General features: G+C 39.6%; 1 protein-coding gene across 2 annotated transcripts; it reads right to left on the bottom strand.

The window, feature by feature from the left end:
* Positions 1 to 14586: 14586 nt before the first annotated feature.
* On the bottom strand, positions 14587 to 19496 carry LOC117530302. 2 transcript variants are annotated; one of them, XM_034193194.1, is made up of 4 exons: positions 19405 to 19496; positions 18437 to 18911; positions 17339 to 17554; positions 14587 to 16926 (listed from the first exon to the last, which is right to left on the bottom strand). In XM_034193194.1, exon 4 carries the CDS (start codon positions 16248 to 16250, stop codon positions 15339 to 15341), a length of 912 nt encoding a protein of 303 aa, XP_034049085.1. In that variant the 5' UTR covers positions 16251 to 16926; positions 17339 to 17554; positions 18437 to 18911; positions 19405 to 19496; the 3' UTR covers positions 14587 to 15338. Both variants share the same exon structure in this region, with proteins under 2 accessions (XP_034049085.1, XP_034049086.1).
* Between the last annotated feature and the right edge of the window lie 1209 nt (positions 19497 to 20705).

Raw genomic sequence — 20705 nt, 5'->3', positions numbered from 1 at the left:
ACAATTATTTGCAAATCCTCTTCAACCTATATTCAATTGAACACACCACATAGACAAGATATTTAATGTTCCACTGTCCCAGCTTTTTTGAAACGTTTCAGGCATCCATTTCAAAATAAGCAAATATTTGCACAAAAACAAAGTTTATCAGTTTGAACATTAAATATTTTGTCTTTGTGGTGTATTCAACCGAATATAGGTTGAAGAGGATTTGCAAATCATCGTATTCTGTTTTTACTTACATTTTACACAACGTCCCAACTTCATTGGAATTGGGGTTGTACATATAGAGGTGAAATCCCTCTATATGGGCTGAAATGGGTTTCATCAGGAGGGTGGCTAGGGTCTCCCTTAGAGATAGGGTGAGAAGCTCAGTCATTTGAAAGGACCTCGGAGGAAACAGATGGATTGCCTACACCGGGTAGGGAATGCGGTCTTGCCCCAAGTGAAGGAGTTCAAGTACCTCAGGGCCTTTTTCAAGAGTGAGGGGACAATGGAGCATGAGACTGACCAGTGAATCGGCGCAGCAGGGGTGGTATTGCATTCGATCTACCGTACTGTTGTGACGAAAAGGGAGGTGAGCCAAAAGGTGAAGCTCTCAATCTACTGCTCAGTCTTCATTCCTACCCTCACCTATGGTCATGAGGATTGTGTCAGGGGCGGAAGAACTAGATCACAGATACATATGGTCAAAATGTGCTTCCTTAGGAATGTGGCTGGTGTCTCCCTTAGAGATGAGGTGAGAAGCTCGGTCATCCGTGGGGAGCTCAGAGTAGAGCTGCTGCTCTGCCACATTGAAAGGAGCCAACTGAGGTGATTCTGGCATCTGGTAAGGATGCTTCCTGGGCGCCTCCCTAGGGAGGAGTTCCAGGCATGTCCAGCTGGGAGGATACCCCGGGGAAGACCCAGGACTAGGTGGAGAGATTATATCTCCACACTAGCCTGGGAACCCCCTGGGATCCCCTAGTCAGAGGTGGTTAATGTGGCCCGGTAAAAGGGAAGTTTGGGGTCCCCTACTGGAGCTGTTGCCCCACAACCTGATCCCAGAAAAGTGGTTGAAGATGACTGGGAAATCTGAGATTTCACGTGATGACATAATTCATAGCAGAGCTGCACGGCGCCACGATGGACCCCCGTGCTATTGTTATAAGGCAGACAGGTAGACAGTTAAGGTGGACTAGATTTGGATAAGATTTAGTGCTACATTATAGTTTTATTTTGTCTTGTTTGCACATTCTGCTTCTATAAGGACCATTGTTACAAAGTATTCACTGACCATAGCACCATTTCCATTTATGTTGCTGAAAAAAGGAAAAAAACATTTGCTGTTATTGGGACTGAGTGAGTTAAACCTGTACTGCAAATTTTGTATTCTGTTTTTACCTGAGGACAACATATGGCTGGTGTCCGTCCGTCCCTCAGTCCGTCAGTGTTCAGCATAAGTCCAGTTTTATTACTGCCAGTCTTCAAATTCACATGGAACATTCTTGGGACAGACCCTGGACAAGTACGAAGATGGCTAACCTTGACCTATTTTAAGACATTAAAATGTCACATTCCGTACCTAATTTTATGGCATGATCTCGCGGACATTAACGTAGTGACATTGCTGCCTGCTATCGCTTATTTATAACTTAGCTATATTTATAACTTCGCTTAGTTTTTTTTAGCTAGAAATAACACCTCTCATATTATGTAAAAGCTAGTGAGAAATAAACACTGCTAAAACTGAAAATGCTTTGTTAGTAACCTGATACCCCTGGAAGGATTAAAAAAAAAAAACAAAAAAAACACTGAAACACACAAACTGAAACGCTGTTTTAGAACCTAATAACACCTCTGAAGTGATTTAAAAGACATGTAGCAGACGTTAGCGTTGTTTAGTTTTTGAGTGGCCGGGCTAACAGCCAATCAGAATAGAGCTGCACTGTGGCATCACAGCCTGGTTGCAAGCTACAAACTCAGTTTTTGGAAGCTAATAATTACTTAAACAGCAGCAAATTTTACAGAACACAATGCTCATACGGCCGAGGGTATTTCAGCATTAATCCGAGGCCTAGGGCACCAAAATGGCTAGAAACAGCTCTGTGTCCAATTGAAGGAAATCAGCCATAGCAATGGATAACTTTAATTTTTTATTGATTTCTTTCATACACCATGTTTGTAGGTCATGAAATTTCATTTGTGTGTCTTGAATGAATTATCATGTGTCTGTTCAGACTGCTCTTTATTCCAAATCTTTGACCACACACAGAACAGACAAATGCTTTTTGCCCTGTATGAATTATCATGTGTGTATTCAGGTTGCTCTTTTGTCCAAATCTTTGAACACACTCAGAACATCCAAATGCTTTTTGCCCTGAATGAATTATCATGTGTCTAATTAGACTGCAATTTCGTCCAAATCTTTTACCACACTCAGAACAGACAAATTCTTTTTGCCCAGTATGAATTATCATGTGTTTGTTCAGGTTGCCCTTTTGTCCAAATCTTTTACCACACTCCAAACAGACAAATGGCTTTTGTTGTGTATGAATTATCATGTGTGTGTTCAAGTCGCCATTTCGTCCAAATCTTTGACCACACTCAGAACAGACAAATGCTTTTTGCCCTGTATGAATTATCATGTGTCTGTTCAGACTGCCCTTTTGTCCAAATCTTTGACCACACTCAGAACAGACAAATGGCTTTTGCCCTGTATGAATTATCATGTGTGTTTTCAGGTTGCCCTTTTGTCCAAATCTTTGACCACACTCAGAACAGACAAATGCTTTTTGCCCTGTATGAATTATCATGTGTGTTTTCAGGTTGCACTTTTGTCTAAATCTTTGACCACACTCAGAACAGACAAATGTTTTTTCCCCTCTATGACATCTAATGTGTTTGTTAAAATTTCCCTTCTGTTTCTGTCTTTTGCTCTGATCAGAACAGCTAAATGGTTTTACACATGCTTGCCTCTCCTTTTGTTGGTTTGAGTTGTTCATGTGTCCAGATGCTTTTCCATATTTAGAGCTTTTAATTAGTTTATCAGTGTTGCCTGAACAAACAATATTGGTATTTTTCTGACAGTTAAAATGTGACCGAAATTCTCTGGTCTGTTTCCAGTCATAACTGTCATCCGTCTCAGGTCCAGAACTGTCTGAACTCCTGCCACTGATATCTGGTTGAAAATGACTGTTTGGACCTGAGTTGCTGGCTGGTTGTGGTCCTCCATCATCCTCTCCATCAGCTTCTGCTGTCAGTGTTCTGTGTACAGATGAGCTGCTGGCTACAGGCTCAGCCTCTGTGCTCTCACCACTTCGGCTTTGATGAAGCTGTGATGACTCTGGATTTTCATCATTTTCACTCTTCACACTGACGGCAGTGAAACCAAACTTGGTGAGATCTGCCTCCTCCAGCTGCTGAAGCTGCTCTCTCTGCTGACTTATCCACAACTTTTCTTCTTTAATGTCCTCCTGGTCAACACTCAGATTCCATTCCTGGTGTTCAGGTAGAGCTTCTTCTTTAATCACCACCAATGGCTGCATGTCTGCAAAGAAACAAATGAATAATAATTGTTACAACACTCACTAAAATAAAGTATCAGAGTGGTAAGTTTGACCTGATGACAGCAAGTTATTGCACTGACGGAACTGATAAAGTGCAAATGTACATCAGGATTTGAATAAAATTTCACTCATTTTAGCTGGACTCCAACATCATGTCAAAAATCATGAGGTATGACATAAACACGTCTCCAATGGCATTACACCTCAAAAATATATAAGCCAACTCTTCTTCTTTTGGCTGCTCCCATTAGGGGTCGCCACAGCAGATCAATGTTTCCATCTCACCCTGTCCTCTGTATCTTCCTCTGTCACACCAACCATCTGCATGTTCTCCCTCAACACATCCATAAACCTACTCTTTGCCTCCCTCTTCTCATGGTGATGGCTCCATCTTCAGCATCCTTCTACCTTCGTAATACCCTGGGTCTCTCCTCTGCACATGGCTAAAGCATCTCAATGAATCTGGGTATCTTCCGATACTGATACAATTCCGATACCAGAGTTCTGTTTGCTTTAATATTATTGTCATTATTGTTGGTTCTATATGAGGATATTATGTATCCCCAGCTATACAGCTTCATGATGAAGTGTTTTGAGGAGGATTTTCTTAAAAAGACCTGAAAGTTCAGCTACAGTTTGCCCAAAGGTACATCTAAGATGCAAGCCTAGATTTGATGTTTTGGTGAAAGAATTAAGTACTTTTATTTTTTATATCAGGTCAATTTTCCACCCCCATCTTCTCACACAACTTGTGTGCTCCCAGCCTTTAATCCAAAAAACATACATTGTGGCTCTGAAAAGTACACTGAAAAAGAAATGACAAAAAAAAAAAAAAACTAAAAAATAATAATAATTTTCAGTGTCAATTCAAATGGAATACTAGGACTACTCGTATTTATGGCACAATAATGCATCAACTTGTTCAACCTTCACTCAATTCTGAGTTTTCCTAGTTTTGGAACTACTGAATCTCTCCATTTTCAAATTATTGCATACCTTAAAATCCTTACAAATGTGTTTTTACTTCAACACTAATTTCTGATTACTGTACATTTTGAAGTTACAAACCTTTTCTTACAGCAGAAAACTATTTTGAGACAAATAAAATAGCATGAAAAGTAATGTGTACATGTAGTAATGGTAGATTTTCATTCAGCAAATTATGTGGTTAAGAAATATATTTCTTAAAATATAAAGAAATATGAAACAGCACTGTGCTATTTTCTTTGATTACTTGGTTAAAAAACTTTAAATAAAAAAAATGTTATTTAAAGTTGAGTCTTTACTTGTAATTACGACAGTAACAATATAAAAACTGTAGTTTTATGTGGTAAAACTAAAAAATAGGTCAAACACTGATTGATTCAACATCTTGTAGCTAAAAGCTAATTTCGCTGATAAAGTTCAGCAGAGCATTAACGTCACATATTTTCCACTCACTCAGACAAAATTTTGTCCGTTGCTCAAACTCAATCTTGAGGTTTTGACTCGCAGACAGAGTTAAACTCTCAGGGGTGGAAATACATTTTTTTTAACCTACTTGCACTGGTGCTAGTAACAAAATTACTTGCACCAAAAAAAAGTTACTTGCACAACCAAAAGTCAGTGTTATATCAACCTTAAAACTCCTCCTCTGATGTGTCAGACTCTTCCTCTGCTTCCAGTTGTGTCATGTGTCATCCAGGGCTGTGAAATGAAAATTGTGAAATCCAGGAAAATTCGCAGGAATATTTAAAAAAAAAAAAAAAAATCAGGATAAAATGTCAATAATATACCTAATAATAAAAAGCCACACATTCTTGTGTAAATTCCTGTAAATCCACTCAAAGCCACAATGTTTTTTTCCCCATGAAAAAAGTCTACATTAATAAAAACTAATTTACATTGTTGTGTAAATTCATGTAGCCTAAATTCATTCAAAGCCACAATGTATTTTTTTCAACCAAAGAAAGTCTAGATTAATGAAAGAAAAAAAAGGCACATAATCTTTTCTGAAATCCTGTTTGAACAGCACAATGTTTATTTTCCAGAGAGAAAAAAAAAATTCTTACCAGTTCACTTTTCCTGCTTATCTTTCAGGTGTGTTCATGAAGCCAGCAACAATTCCACGGATTCTTGTCCTTATCACCCTTTTTCAAAACGTCTTTCTCGCCATCTTCGCTCTGTCTGATGTCGCTCCGTGACACAGACATGCTTCAATTCAATTTGTTTTTTATATAGCGCCAAATCACAACAAACAGTTGCCCCAAGGCGCTTTATATTGTAAGGCAAGGCCATACAATAATTATGTAAAACCCCAACGGTCAAAACGACCCCCTGTGAGCAAGCACTTGGCTACAGTGGGAAGGAAAAACTCCCTTTTAACAGGAAGAAACCTCCAGCAGAACCAGGCTCAGGGAGGGGCAGTCTTCTGCTGGGACTGGTTGGGGCTGAGGGAGATAACCAGGAAAAAGACATGCTGTGGAGGGGAGCAGAGATTGATCACTAATGATTAAATGCAGAGTGGTGCATACAGAGCAAAAAGAGAAAGAAACAGTGCATCATGGGAACCCCCCAGCAGTCTACGTCTATAGCAGCATAACTAAGGGATGGTTCAGGGTCACCCGATCCAGCCCTAACTATAAGCTTTAGCAAAAAGGAAAGTTTTAAGCCTAATCTTAAAAGTAGAGAGGGTGTCTGTCTCCCTGATCTGAATTGGGAGCTGGTTCCACAGGAGAGGAGCCTGAAAGCTGAAGGCTCTGCCTCCCATTCTACTCTTACAAACCCTAGGAACTACAAGTAAGCCTGCAGTCTGAGAGCGAAGCGCTCTATTGGGGTGATATGGTACTACGAGGTCCCTAAGATGATGGGACCTGATTATTCAAAACCTTATAAGTAAGAAGAAGAATTTTAAATTCTATTCTACAATTAACAGGAAGCCAATGAAGAAAGGCCAATATGGGTGAGATATGCTCTCTCCTTCTAGTCCCCATCAGTACTCTAGCTGCAGCATTTTGAATTAACTGAAGGCTTTTTAGGGAACTTTTAGGACAACCTGATAATAATGAATTACAATAGTCCAGCCTAGAGGAAATAAATGCATGAATTAGTTTTTCAGCATCACTCTGAGACAAGACCTTTCTGATTTTAGAGATATTGCGTAAATGCAAAAAAGCAGTCCTACATATTTGTTTAATATGCGCTTTGAATGACATATCCTGATCAAAAATGACTCCAAGATTTCTCACAGTATTACTAGAGGCCAGGGCAATGCCATCCAGAGTAAGGATCTGGTTAGACACCATGTTTCTAAGATTTGTGGGGCCAAGTACAATAACTTCAGTTTTATCTGAGTTTAAAAGCAGGAAATTAGAGGTCATCCATGTCTTTATGTCTGTAAGACAATCCTGCAGTTTAGCTAATTGGTGTGTGTCCTCTGGCTTCATGGATAGATAAAGCTGGGTATCATCTGCGTAACAATGAAAATTTAAGCAATACCGTCTAATAATACTACCTAAGGGAAGCATGTATAAAGTGAATAAAATTGGTCCTAGCACAGAACCTTGTGGAACTCCATAATTAACCCTAGTCTGTGAAGAAGATTCCCCATGTACATGAACAAATTGTAATCTATTAGACAAATATGATTCAAACCACCGCAGCGCAGTGCCTTTAATACCTATGGCATGCTCTAATCTCTGTAATAAAATTTTATGGTCAACAGTATCAAAAGCAGCACTGAGGTCTAACAGAACAAGCACAGAGATGAGTCCACTGTCCGAGGCCATAAGATCATTTGTAACCTTCACTAATGCTGTTTCTGTACTATGATGAATTCTAAAACCTGACTGAAACTCTTCAAATAGACCATTCCTCTGCAGATGATCAGTTAGCTGTTTTACAACTACCCTTTCAAGAATTTTTGAGAGAAAAGGAAGGTTGGAGATTGGCCTATAATTAGCTAAGATAGCTGGGTCAAGTGATGGCTTTTTAAGTAATGGTTTAATTACTGCCACCTTAAAAGCCTGTGGTACATAGTCAACTAACAAAGATAGATTGATCATATTTAAGATCGAAGCATTAAATAATGGTAGGGCTTCCTTGAGCAGCCTGGTAGGAATGGGGTCTAATAAACATGTTGATGGTTTGGATGAAGTAACTAATGAAAATAACTCAGACAGAACAATCAGAGAGAATGAGTCTAACCAAATACCGGCATCACTGAAAGCAGCCAAAGATAACGATACGTCTTTGGGATGGTTATGAGTAATTTTTTCTCTAATAGTTAAAATTTTGTTAGCAAAGAAAGTCATGAAGTCATTACTAGTTAAAGTTAATGGAATACTCAGCTCAATAGAGCTCTGACTCTTTGTCAGCCTGGCTACAGTGCTGAAAAGAAACCTGGGGTTGTTCTTATTTTCTTCAATTAGTGATGAGTAGAAAGATGTCCTAGCTTTACGGAGGGCTTTTTTTTATAGAGCAACAGACTCTTTTTCCAGGCTAAGTGAAGATCTTCTAAATTAGTGAGACGCCATTTCCTCTCCAACTTACGGGTTATCTGCTTTAAGCTACGAGTTTGTGAGTTATACCACGGAGTCAGGCACTTTTGATTTAAAGCTCTCTTTTTCAGAGGAGCTACAGCATCCAAAGTTGTCTTCAATGAGGATGTAAAACTATTGACGAGATACTCTATCTCACAGAGTTTAGGTAGCTACTCTGCACTGTGTTGGTATATGGCATTAGAGAACATAAAGAAGGAATCATATCCTGAAACCTAGTTACAGCGCTTTCTGAAAGACTTCTAGTGTAGTGAATATAACAAATAACAAATAAAACTGTTTTTTGGGACTTCCAATTTGGATGGACAAGACTAAGAGTCAAGCTTTCAAATGAATTAAAGCTCTGTCTGGGTTTTTGATTAATTAATAAGCTGGAATGGAAGATTACTGCTAATCCTCCGCCCCGGCCCGTGCTACGAGCGTTCTGACAGTTAGTGTGACTCGGGGGTGTTGACTCATTTAAACTAACATATTCATCCTGCTGTAACCAGGTTTCTGTAAGGCAGAATAAATCAATATGTTGATCAATTATTATATCATTTACCAACAGGGACTTAGAAGAGAGAGACCTAATGTTTAATAGACCACATTTAACTGTTTTAGTCTGTGGTGCAGTTGAAGGTGCTATATTATTTTTTCTTTTTGAATTTTTATGCTTAAATAGATTTTTGCTGGTTATTGGTAGTCTGGGAGCAGGCACCGTCTCTACGGGGATGGGGTAGTGAGGGGATGGCAGGGGGAGAGAAGCTGCAGAGAGGAGTGTAAGACTACAACTCTGCTTCCTGGTCCCAACCCTGGATAGTCACGGTTTGGAGGATTTAAGAAAATTGGCCAGATTTCTAGAAATGAGAGCTGCTCCATCCAAAGTGGGATGGGTGCCATCTCTCCTAACAAGACCAGGTTTTCCCCAGAAGCTTTGCCAATTATCTATGAAGCCCACCTCATTTTTTGGACACCACTCAGACAGCCAGCAATTCAAGGAGAACATGCGGCTAAACATGTCACTCCCGGTCTGATTGGGGAGGGGCCCAGAGAAAACTACAGAGTCCGACATTGTTTTTGCAAAGTTACACACCGATTTAATGTTAATTTTAGTGACCTCCGATTGGCGTAACCGGGTGTCATTACTGCCGACGTGAATTACAATCTTACCAAATTTACGCTTAGCCTTAGCCAGCAATTTCAAATTTCCTTCAATGTCGCCTGCTCTGGCCCCCGGAAGACAATTGACTATGGTTGCTGGTGTCGCTAACTTCACATTTCTCAAAACAGAGTCGCCAATAACCAGAGTTTGATCCTCGGCGGGTGTGTCGCCGAGTGGGGAAAAACGGTTAGAAATGTGAACGGGTTGGCGGTGTACACGGGCCTTCTGTTTAGGGCTACGCTTCCTCCTCACAGTCACCCAGTCGGCCTGCTTTCCCGGCTGCTCGGGATCTGCCAGAGGGAAACTAACGGCGGCTAAGCTACCTTGGTCCGCACCGACTATAGGGGCCTGGCTAGCTGTAGAATTTTCCACGGTGCGGAGCCGAGTCTCCAATTCGCCCAGCCTGGCCTCCAAAGCTACGAATAAGCTACACTTATTACAAGTACCGTTACTGCTAAAGGAGGCCGAGGAATAACTAAACATTTCACACCCAGAGCAGAAAAGTGCGGGAGAGACAGGAGAAGTCGCCATGCTAAATCGGCTAAGAGCTAGTAGCTGCGCTAAGCTAGCGGATTCCTAAAAACACGCAAAGTGAATAATGTGTAGATAATTTAGAGGTGATTCAGCAGAAGGAGTGCTTTAGTTAAGGCACGTAAAGATTACACTGGGAAACAAATCGTAATCTAGATAACTAGATCAATCTAACTGCGGAGATTAAACAGCTAACAGATACAGAAAAACACCGCTGTGCTCCGGAACAGGAAGTGATACAATACCGCAGTGAGAGCCAACCACCAGTAGAGGCCAAAATTCAAAATTCTTCTTTTAAAAACTTGAAAGTTCTAAAAGTTTGCGATGTCCACATGCTACGTTCAGCTAACTTTGCACAGGAGCAACACAGCGTCACCGCAGCAACCAACCAGTCCCGCTTTACGACAACTGTCGTAACAGCCAGGTTTTGAGTGGCATTTATTTTCCCCGAAACTCCGCGTAACACACATATCAGTGTCCACGGACTTATAAAACTTGCAAGATGTCGTAAAAAAAGAGAATGCTCTGCGATAAACATTTTAAAAACTCAGTAACGATCACAATTAAAGAGTACAACACTGACACTCCCGCACCGCTCCCCATGATGAAATCCGCAGAGTTTTCACAGCCTGGTCATCATGACGACGCCTCGTGGAAGCAATTCAGTGCGGAGACAAGCAGCTCGACGCCACAACAGCACAAGGGACGCAAAGGACGAAGCAAATCGGACGCAAACAAAAATTAAACAATTTTTGTTTGCGTCCTGTGTTCGATGCAGAAAATAAGTGGTTTCAGCGAAAGTCAGAGCAACACACTCACAAGACATTACCCGACGCCAATTTTTGATTCCTGCTGTGTTCCATTGTTCCCGCATTATAAATCAAGCAGGATTGTTTTTATACCGTGTACACAATGCAGTAAAACTACACGCTCAAAAAAAAAAAAAAAAAAAAGCTGATTGCAGCTGCTGCTCCTCGCTCATCTTCTCTCACAAAAGTGTTTAAATAAAATCCAAAAACGTCCTGCTCACAGACTGATTTTTTTTCACGTGCGTGCGCGAACAGATTGTCACAGCAACTCGCTCCATGTGCCAGTCATAAAACGCAGGGAAGACGAAGCCAACACACTGGAAATTGTTTTTTTTTTCCTTATTTATTCCTTTACTGGTTCATTCTACTGGTGCTTATAGTTGATGAAACTTGGATAACGTTACTTGCACCAGTGCTAGTGCAGTATAAAATTACGTGCACCGCTCGAATAATACATGTACAAACTAGCACATGCACATACTATTTCGAGCCCTGCTGACTAAAACCTTACTAGCCCCCACCCCAAGTACTACCAGAGGGAGTTCATTGATATGATGTGGGTTTGGTTGCACTACAAACAAATAAAAAGTTAAGAGATTTTAGTCAAATTTACACTCACTCACCGTCAACCGCTTACTCCAATTTAGGGTCGCGGGGGCCTGGAGCCTATCCCAGCAGTCAGAGCGTGAGGCGGGGTACACCCTTGACAGGATGCCAGGCCACATATAGACAAACACACACATTCACACCCACACGCACACCTACGGACAATTTAAAGTATTAGTGGGGCAGCTTAACTCCAAAAAAGAGGTTGATTGTGCACATTCCCTTAAAAACAGGGAACTTGGCACATGGTTAGAGCAACACAATAGAAAGATTTTTAGTCCAGGGGCCATTGGCAATTGCATCTGGTATGGCGGCCATCTTAGATTTCATAATGGCTACCATTGTGGATCAGTTTTGTTGAATATAAGGGTCTAGGAATCCAATGGTGACATAAAATGCTTGAAATCTGTGGCTGCCATCTTGAAATTCAAGATGGCTGCTCTCCACAAGCTATTCTGCTCAATATCTGCTTTGTCTATAGTTGTACGTGAATGAAAATTTTGTAATTTCTTGTATATGTCAATTCATACAAAGATATGTAGCGTGCGTTCTGTCTGTGAGTGTGATTAAAAAGTTACACCTTTTAAAAATGCAAATATGAAGTGTGCTTTTAAAGTTGTGGTTTCTTGATTCTGAATACAAATCAAAGTCTGACTGTCAATGTGTCACGGGGTCACAGGTATTATGTATGGAGTAGAAGATACATTGATTCCACATACTGTGTGTGTTCATCTCATGCAACCATTCAATTCATTGTTCTGCTATTCTCAGCAATGTGTGGTTTATGAATTTTATTTACATGGACTTTTATTGCCATTATAAAATCGGTCAGTCAGACGCAGAAAAAAAAAAAAAAAAAAAAAATCAGGTAACGTTAGTCTATTAACATATTGTAGTAACGTAATACAAAATTTTATGTTTGTGTGGAAGTGCATTTCTATCTAATATTGACAACCAGCATGTTTTTGAGCAGTCAGCTCAGGCTTACTTGCCCAGCTCCCAGTGAGCATTTTTACACTGAAAAGACATTAAAAACAAATCCACACTTACTGTTCAAAAGACATTCAAAAGTGAAAGCTTTTTCACAGTCTGTTTGTAGATGTTGAATAAACTTTTGGGTTTAGACTGTTATTAACTGCTGTCATAGACCGAATGGTCCGCCTTAAAAATTGGTGCGCCCTGCCCTCACTGCGCATACGTCATTTCGGAGGTCAGCAGCTCTGAAACAGTCTCTTCACCCAAAGCAATCAAATGGATTAATGGGATTATTTACTATCAGACCAAAGTCAGCTTTAAGCAGAAACAAGGCCATTTTAAGCAGAAACAAGGTAATAATCTGTGACGCTTTGAAATGACGGATGCGCAGTGAACACAACAGCTAGCAGCTCGTGTAGCTGTCGCACTCTGATCGCCTCCTCCGTTTTTTTTTTATGATGATGCTGAATTTATGTGGAAATGACTGTTGGACAAAAGCTTCAGATATCTGTCGCTGAGTTCGATGATGACTGGAGTGCAGTTTGAAGCAGAAACAATGTGATAATTGGTGAACCGTGGCTAATGACAGATGCGCAGTCAAGTAGGGCTGCAACAAATGATTATTTGGATCATCAACTAATCTGATGGGGTTTCGACACGATTAATCGATTAATCGGATTAGCGGGGATTTTTTTTTAAAAAATGTGCCAGGGAAACAATTTTTCTCTCCTTCCATCACTTTATTTAACAACAGAACATTATTTGAAAACTTAAAATACTTGAAAATCAACAAATTGTCAAATGTCCCTTGGCTGTTGAAATATAAAATGATAAAGAATAAAAATAATTATTTCAAATGGCATTGCTTTATCAAAGGGCTGAGTTGCCATAAAACAACATTGAAACATATAAATTTGGTGAAAAAAAGAGGTATTTTTATTGCTGCAAATGAGCAATTAGCATAACCAGTTAACCATAAAACCTAAATCAAAAACTGTAGCCAGACTCATATGTGCAACATTCTCTGTATAACTTGTAAACTATGTGGTCATCTCTCTCTCTCTCTCTCTCAGGGAATGAGAGACTCTTCACTCTTGCACTGTATTTGAGCAAACTTTGGAAACATGAAGACTTTCAACTGTAAAATAAAGCCTATAAATGAATTTCTGGAGCTATACAAGCTGAAGGAGCTGGTTTTATGTGAAGACTTTGACAAACTGTTTGTATTTTGGTAATTCCTGACTGAGATTCCATTTGTTAAAATCACAGAGAATTATAACAAGAGAGTCCGGAAAGTCTCTCTCCACACTCATAATCTGATCCGCGAGCGCGCGCTCAGCCTCGTGCACGTCTGCGCTCGGTGGAATATACACAGAGCAAAGTATGAAAGAGTTAAACTCACGTGGAGAGTAGAACGGTCTGCAGTTTATGAGGAGATATTCCAGAGAGGGACAGCAGTGTTGGGAGATCACAGTCACATCGGAGCACCAGGCGTTGTTGATATAGAAGCAGTGTCCTCCACCTCTTGTTTTTCCACCAGAGTGCTCGGTCTCTGTCTGCGCGGAGGAGTCGGAATCCCTCTAGTTGGAGCGCGCAGTCCGGTGTCTGTGCATTTAACCACGTCTCCGTGAAGCACAGTACACAAGATGAGGAGAAATCTCTATTCTTCTTCATCAGCAGTTTCAGCTCATCCATCTTGTTGTGGAGTGAGCGGATGCTGGAGAGAAATATCCCAGGTAGGGGCGTGCGCGTGCCCCTTCGTCTGAGGCGCACGAGAGCTCCAGCTCGTTTTCCTCGCCACCGTCGTCTCACTTTTTTGGCCAAAAAGTGAACCAGTTCAGCTGCAGGCACTAAAAAACTGGTGTAATGTCCGTGCCCTTACGAAAAAGTTCAATAGGTTTCTATAGGATTCTATAGAGGTCATATAGCTTTCTATAGAACACCTATAGACACGCGACCTACAGGGGTCTTGGCCTATAGAGACCGATAGCATTCTACAGACATAAGGACCTATAGGCGCCATTGCGTATAGAAACCTATAGGTTTCTATAGACATGCCAGTATATAGAAACACCATATTAATCAATTCTGGCTCAAATGTAGCCGATAAATTATCTGATAGAAAAAAATGTGGAATTTGGATGAAAAAACAGATTGTTTTATTTTGTCTGCATATTTTTATGCAAGATAACATTGCCACTCTACTAGCAAGGAGATATTAATTTTTGTTCACTTGTAACTATATTTGAGAAGTGTGTATATACACATCACGCTTATACACAAGCAGATAAAGGCAAAGTATAAAAAAGTTACACAACATTACAAATTCAACAATATCTTTTATTACAAGTTAAAAATTATTACATGTATATACATAATCACATATATCATTTTCTTTGTCGAACCATGGAACTTGGAAACTGCAGCATCATCAAACACAAGTATAGATGTAAACATCCAAACAGGTCAGCATTAATGCAGACAGTTTGCTTCAAATGGTTACTATAACATCTGTAACTGAAACTACACATGCATATGTTATATCAGTTCAACCCATACGCCAGTGTATACAATCCTGTAGGACCGTCTATATCCTATGCCAGAGGTGGGACTAAGTTACTGTCAAATCATTCTCAAGTCATGAATCGGCAAGTCTCAAGTCAAATCTCAAGTGAGCTTGCAAACAATTGGTGGCCGATTCATGACTTTAGAGTGACTTGACGGTGACTTTGAGAGAATTCTATAGGCTGCCCTATAGCATTCTATAGAGGGCCAAGTTCTGCTAACATGTAAAACATTCATGTGTAACCATCAATTCACAACTTAATCCCAGTAAAACCGAGAAGGCAGTGGGCACAGGTAAGATGAAACATCAGTTTTCATAAAAATACATTTTTGCAGGATGTCTCCTGGATAAATACAAATATTTGGGTTATCAGCATGTTGGTCAATATTTACAAGAAAGTCAGATGAACAGCCTAGCCTTGCATCAACAAATAATGGTCTTCGTGTAATGCTGAATGGCTTTACTAGTATGATATTTGCTTTATCACACAAACAAAAACCATTATCATTCATGCAGTCTGGTCCCAATTTAACACAGAGAAAAGTTTCAATTCTTCCATATTTATACACACCATGAGTAAATGCAGCATAGCAGTTGCAATGCCGAGCAGATTGAAAATAGTCACTGCTGGCATACAGCTGGTGGTGAAAAATAAATCTCATATACAATGGCGGAAGTGTGCACTTGGTTCCCTGTCAGTCTGCTTGCAGCCAGTAACTTTGATGGAGGCAGAATAACTTGCTCTCCTTTGCCAAGAGCATGCAAATTATTTGAAAGTACGTTTGTACATTTTGATTTAGTGTGTCTGCTGGCCAATGAGGTATACAGGACAGACACATCAGTGTTCTCCTCCATGCAACTAACTGCTAACTCTGTCATCACCTTCATGAGAGAGAATGTCTCACAAATCTGAAAACCAACTTTCTGGGTACTGTGGAAACACCTAATCAAAGTCCTGTTGTATCCCTCAAAAACAAAGGTGGAAGTTGCCCATAAAGGGCCAATGTTGATAACTGACTGGGCAAAATGAATCAATGAGTGGACATTGAAAGTGCAATGTCTTATTCCATATAAACGCTCAGTCATCAGAACAAACATCCTGAGGCAAGCATTGCTCTCACGAACCTTTCTTTCAGAAACACTCTCACTCATGAGGTAATAAATACCAAATACAAATAGGAACCAGTGTTTCATATACACAGCAGGTAAAATTCCCTGAAATACCACCAAAGAATAGAACAGGAGAGCTCGCCATTCAGATGCCTTCCAATACTTCCGCGTTTTGAGAGACCTGGGGCATCTGGTTATTTCACTTGGAGGTGCTATATCCTGCAGTCTCTCATCTAATTTCTTTACTTGGTCCCCAATGTAATATGCCTCTGCTCTGTTTGCTGAATCCAGCCAAGTCCCCACAAAATGTCTAGTAACTCCTAAGAAAGCTGTGTGTTGTGATTCAGAACAAATGCCTTTCACAGAGTCATAATGTGGTAACTGCATGACAACTGAAGGCCCGTTCACACCTTGCTGACACATCCCTGTTCTCTGTGACTCTATTGACAATCTCCTATTGGTGTGCCTTCCTGCTTACACCAGTCGCATCCATACTTCCCATTGAACTGTTTGGCATTCCTCACTAAAGACCTGGCAGGTGCATCCGCTGACAGGCAAAGAGCAAAAATCCTGGTTTGGCCAAGAGGTGAGTGCAAACCATCTGCACCCAAATCTCTAAGTTCATCCACAAATGGTTTTAAGAAAGTATTAATTTTGGGTTTACATTCTCCAAATCACAAGCCTGCCATAATCATATGTTTCCTGCGCATATGTGGTGGAATTTCATTTACTGTGGCAAACAAAGGCCAAACAGAAAAATTGGAGGATTTAAAAATAGAAACTCCATCAGTATTGAACAATAATGACAAGTCACTGGGACCTATTATGCCATCATGAAGAAGGTTTTTATAAAGTTTACCATGAACAATGTCATTTATGTTAGTTTCAAGATTTCATCAATATTTCGATTTTCAAGGGCAGCTGCCACTTCTGCTACTTTCATCATTCTTTGCAGCTGTGTTTTGACGGGCATCCTGAGAAAAAAACTACCCTCTGCAGTTGAGATGTCTGCACTGAATTCATTGCCGCAGTTTGTACAATTCCTTGTCAATTTCTCGGGGCCAAGATATGCAGTGCACTCCATGCAATAATAGTGAACCTGAAATTGAAATAGAAGAATGGTATGAATATAAGAACATTGAAACCTACGAGAGCATGGTCGTTTTTTTAATGCACAACAGAAGCTTGAGCATATTGATTATCAATGATAAGCAATCTGTATAGCAACAAAAAACACCATACACCAACAAGAACATGATTTACTAGCATACCATGGCAAATGATAACAGCACAGACTAATGCTGCATTTACACATAACAATGACAAGAAATGAATGCCACGAAGTATACATTCTTGGCCGCTGATCATGTTAAGAATGTCAGGAATGTGCCAAGAATGAAGCAAATATGACGTTCGTAATGCATTCTGCCTATGTGTAAATGCAGCATAACTCCCTTTATATGAAACACATTGGTCAGTACAGATGATGATTTAATAAAAAATAAACATACCTCGTACATTGAATCTTCAACACTCTTGTACAGCAAATACTTTGATGTAGGAACACTGTTTGGACAGTGTATATTCATCAAAGAAAGAAGATCATCCAAAGCACTATCAGAAAGACCATGCCGCAAGACATAGGACACTATCAGCAGTAGACTCTGTGACTTGGTGATGGGTGCATCTGGATAAATTGGAAGATTTCCATCTTCAAGGCTGAATCCCTAAAAAAGGCAAAAAAACAAAAAAAAAAACAAAACAAAACAGTGAGCATCAGAAAGGTGGAACATTAGTCACGGGGCTGATATCAGAAAGAGCCTTAGATAAACGTGGCTGCACTCATCAGACATGGACTGTTTATAGTTGGTTGAGCCTTAATTTTTTATTATACGAACATTAATTGCAACACTATTACACTCACAGAAATATTTAACCCTGACTTTGAAGATTTATGTAATTTTATTACATGACTAATTCCCATTTACTTTTTTTTTAGATAGTTTTAATACAAACCTACCAAATAGACCTTACATGATTCATATTCATTACTGTAATAATTCCTATTTATTTGAAATTCATAATCCTCAGCTTTATGTATTTAGTATTAATAAAATATAATTACTCTAAATCAATAATGACAGTATTTATTTAAAACACCTAAAGTATATTGTTTGAACTGCATAATAATTAGGTTACCTATGCCATTTATCTTGTATATGGTTAAAATAAAATAAGTATAAATAATTTAAAATTCCTGTATACAAAAAGAATGAAATTTTTGGCCCAAGATGCACTTCTAATAGAGGAAATATGGTACATGTGTGTTTGAAGTAAGAAAGTATTTTGTTTTTCTTTTGTTAAGGTTAAGGTCATAGACAATGCCCTAATTCATACGGTTACAGTGCATAGAAAAACCAAACACCATATTTGTTCTATTAGAATGGCATGTGCTTAAATGACAGAAGCAATTTTATGTTCAAAATAAGTCATATGTTAACATTTCTATATGCAATAAATGCAATGTTTGGTTTAGGTGTGCTTCTATTTATTTCTATAATAGAGGAAATATGGTACATAAATTGGTATCAGTCATGATGCTTATTTACCTGGTAATTATCATCTGGTTCATTTCCTTCCTCCCCATCACCATGCTGAAAATCATCATCTTCATCATCTCCTCCAGAGTCAACTCCATTGTCATGCCAGTCCTCATCATCCCCCTGATCCATTTCTTCATTTTGTACTGAGTCTCCACCCATGTCTTGCCCCAAATCATCCTCGCCTTCCTTGTTGTCATCAATATGCCAAGTGTTATCTTCAACATTATGATCACATCCAACATCACCATACCACGTCTGCTGAATCTGCTTGGTCTACTTCATTGAGAACATCATCCTTGCTTCCATTGTCCACTAGATCATCCTGTTCTAAAACCACCCCACCTTCTTGAGAACTACTATGTTGAAACACAGCTCTATTTCTGATGTCCATTCGATCATTCATTGGTAAGTCAGTTTCAGGTTGTTCAACATCAGTGCCACAGTGGTTACAATCAATCCCTTCGTCAGTCTTTGAATGCTCCTAGGAAAAAAATATAGGATACATGCACCTTTAGCAACATGAATTTCAAGTATGCAGAGAAGTGGCATTTCATATTTTTAATCTTGATGTTTATCAAAATTTACAATTTTTCATAAAATTAATAAAAGGAAAAAGTCAGTATACAAATTATCTTCAAGCAAACAGAAATATTGTTCAAATGGAAACAATTCAAATAGTGAAAGCAGCCATACTAATTTAGTTTCAATTTCAACTGGTTATTCTATACATGCTGTAGATCATAATATAGCCAACATTCAAGAATCTACAAATTAACCATATACATGCCAAATTCATTGTCAATCAAGTGGACAATGATTAGAATGGTGTGGCATTATGTTACATGTGTTTTTCTTCATGAAAGAAATCTTAATATTTTCGCATGCGTTTTTTTTTTTTTTTCAAATCCCCCCGCCCGATTGTTAGTGACCCCCCCCAGTCTAAACATAAGACAACGGGTCTCTTTTGTACTTACGGGAGCAACCGACTGTGAAGAGTTGAGATCAATGGTTTCACCACCTACAATTCTTCTTCTCTTTCGTCGATTACATTTTGTTTGTCTCGGAAGAGAGATATCAGGATTAATCCCATATTGTCTGTAACGTTGTCGAAGCATGTCAACCGAAATATGGCCGTCGGGTTGTTGGTGTTTTTCTTCTTCTGCTTCTTCTTCTCTCTGTTGGTCAGGAGGGGCCATCAGGTTAGGTGCGCATGCGTACAACAGAGCAGCGCCCGCAATGATTCAAAATGCATACATTTTTTTTTTAATAAATGAAACAAAAATTTAAAATAGAATTAACCTTTCAGTTTTCTTCATAAAAACATCTAAACTTAGATCAATGTGAACAAATAAACACGTATAAGTCATGAATCTATCTCCAGGTCATAGGTCGTTATATCCCATGATGCCACGCGCTCATAGGATCGCGCCATTTCAAAACGAGGCCGATCTTGGAGAAAGACCGCGTCACTTTTGTCTGTTTCCTTTATTTCACATTTACGCTTGTATAATGGTGAAATACGCCCTTTTTGAGTTTTTTGAGGAAGATGCCGTTGAAGTAGGCGAATTCAAGTGGATTGTTGGCCACGAAGAGATTGCAGAGTCTACGATTGGAAGTAAAACAGAGGTATGGATTGTGTGTTACGTGTGATCGCCTCGGACATCACACAATAAGAGAATGGAGTTCCGAGTGCGCGCTTGGGCTCCGGGTTGTACCAGCCAACCAGGAGTTATCCTGAACGGCAGTTCTATATTATACCATCTGAGAAATACAGGAGTGAGAAATGGCTCGCTGCAATCGTCAGGGGGGCTGTAAACACCGATGGGAGTATCAACAAAAGGAAACAATGGACTCCCAAGTCCGGTCCTGCTGTGCTCTGCCCATTTCATCTCGTAAATACTTTTTGTGTTAATATTCGATTTCAGTTTTAAATCGATTCAACAATGCTTCACGATTGATGAACAGCGTTTTTTTATACCGAGCTGCCTACCAGATGTTCAACTCGCACATGCGCACTCGGAACTCCAATCTCGCTTATTTCGACCAGCATTTTGAAGGTGAATCTAAGACCTGCTTCAACACTAGTTCTGGACTAGGAAACTCATTTTACCATTGAATGAAACATGCTCAATTTGTTTGCAATGCTTGCCCTATTTATGCAAGGACACCCTCCCTCCATTGTGTCATGTACAAGTTCATTTGTCCTGTTGATTGGTTGTTTGCTAACAGCACAAAAGATGAAATTCATGTTTTGTAATAACCAGGCACTTTTTAT

The sequence above is a fragment of the Thalassophryne amazonica genome, chromosome 18 (genome assembly GCF_902500255.1).
Source record: "Thalassophryne amazonica chromosome 18, fThaAma1.1, whole genome shotgun sequence".
NCBI classification, from domain to species: Eukaryota; Metazoa; Chordata; class Actinopteri; order Batrachoidiformes; family Batrachoididae; genus Thalassophryne; species Thalassophryne amazonica.
Note: the sequence above shows the minus strand (reverse complement) of the source record. Positions and strands in the feature narration are given on the sequence as shown.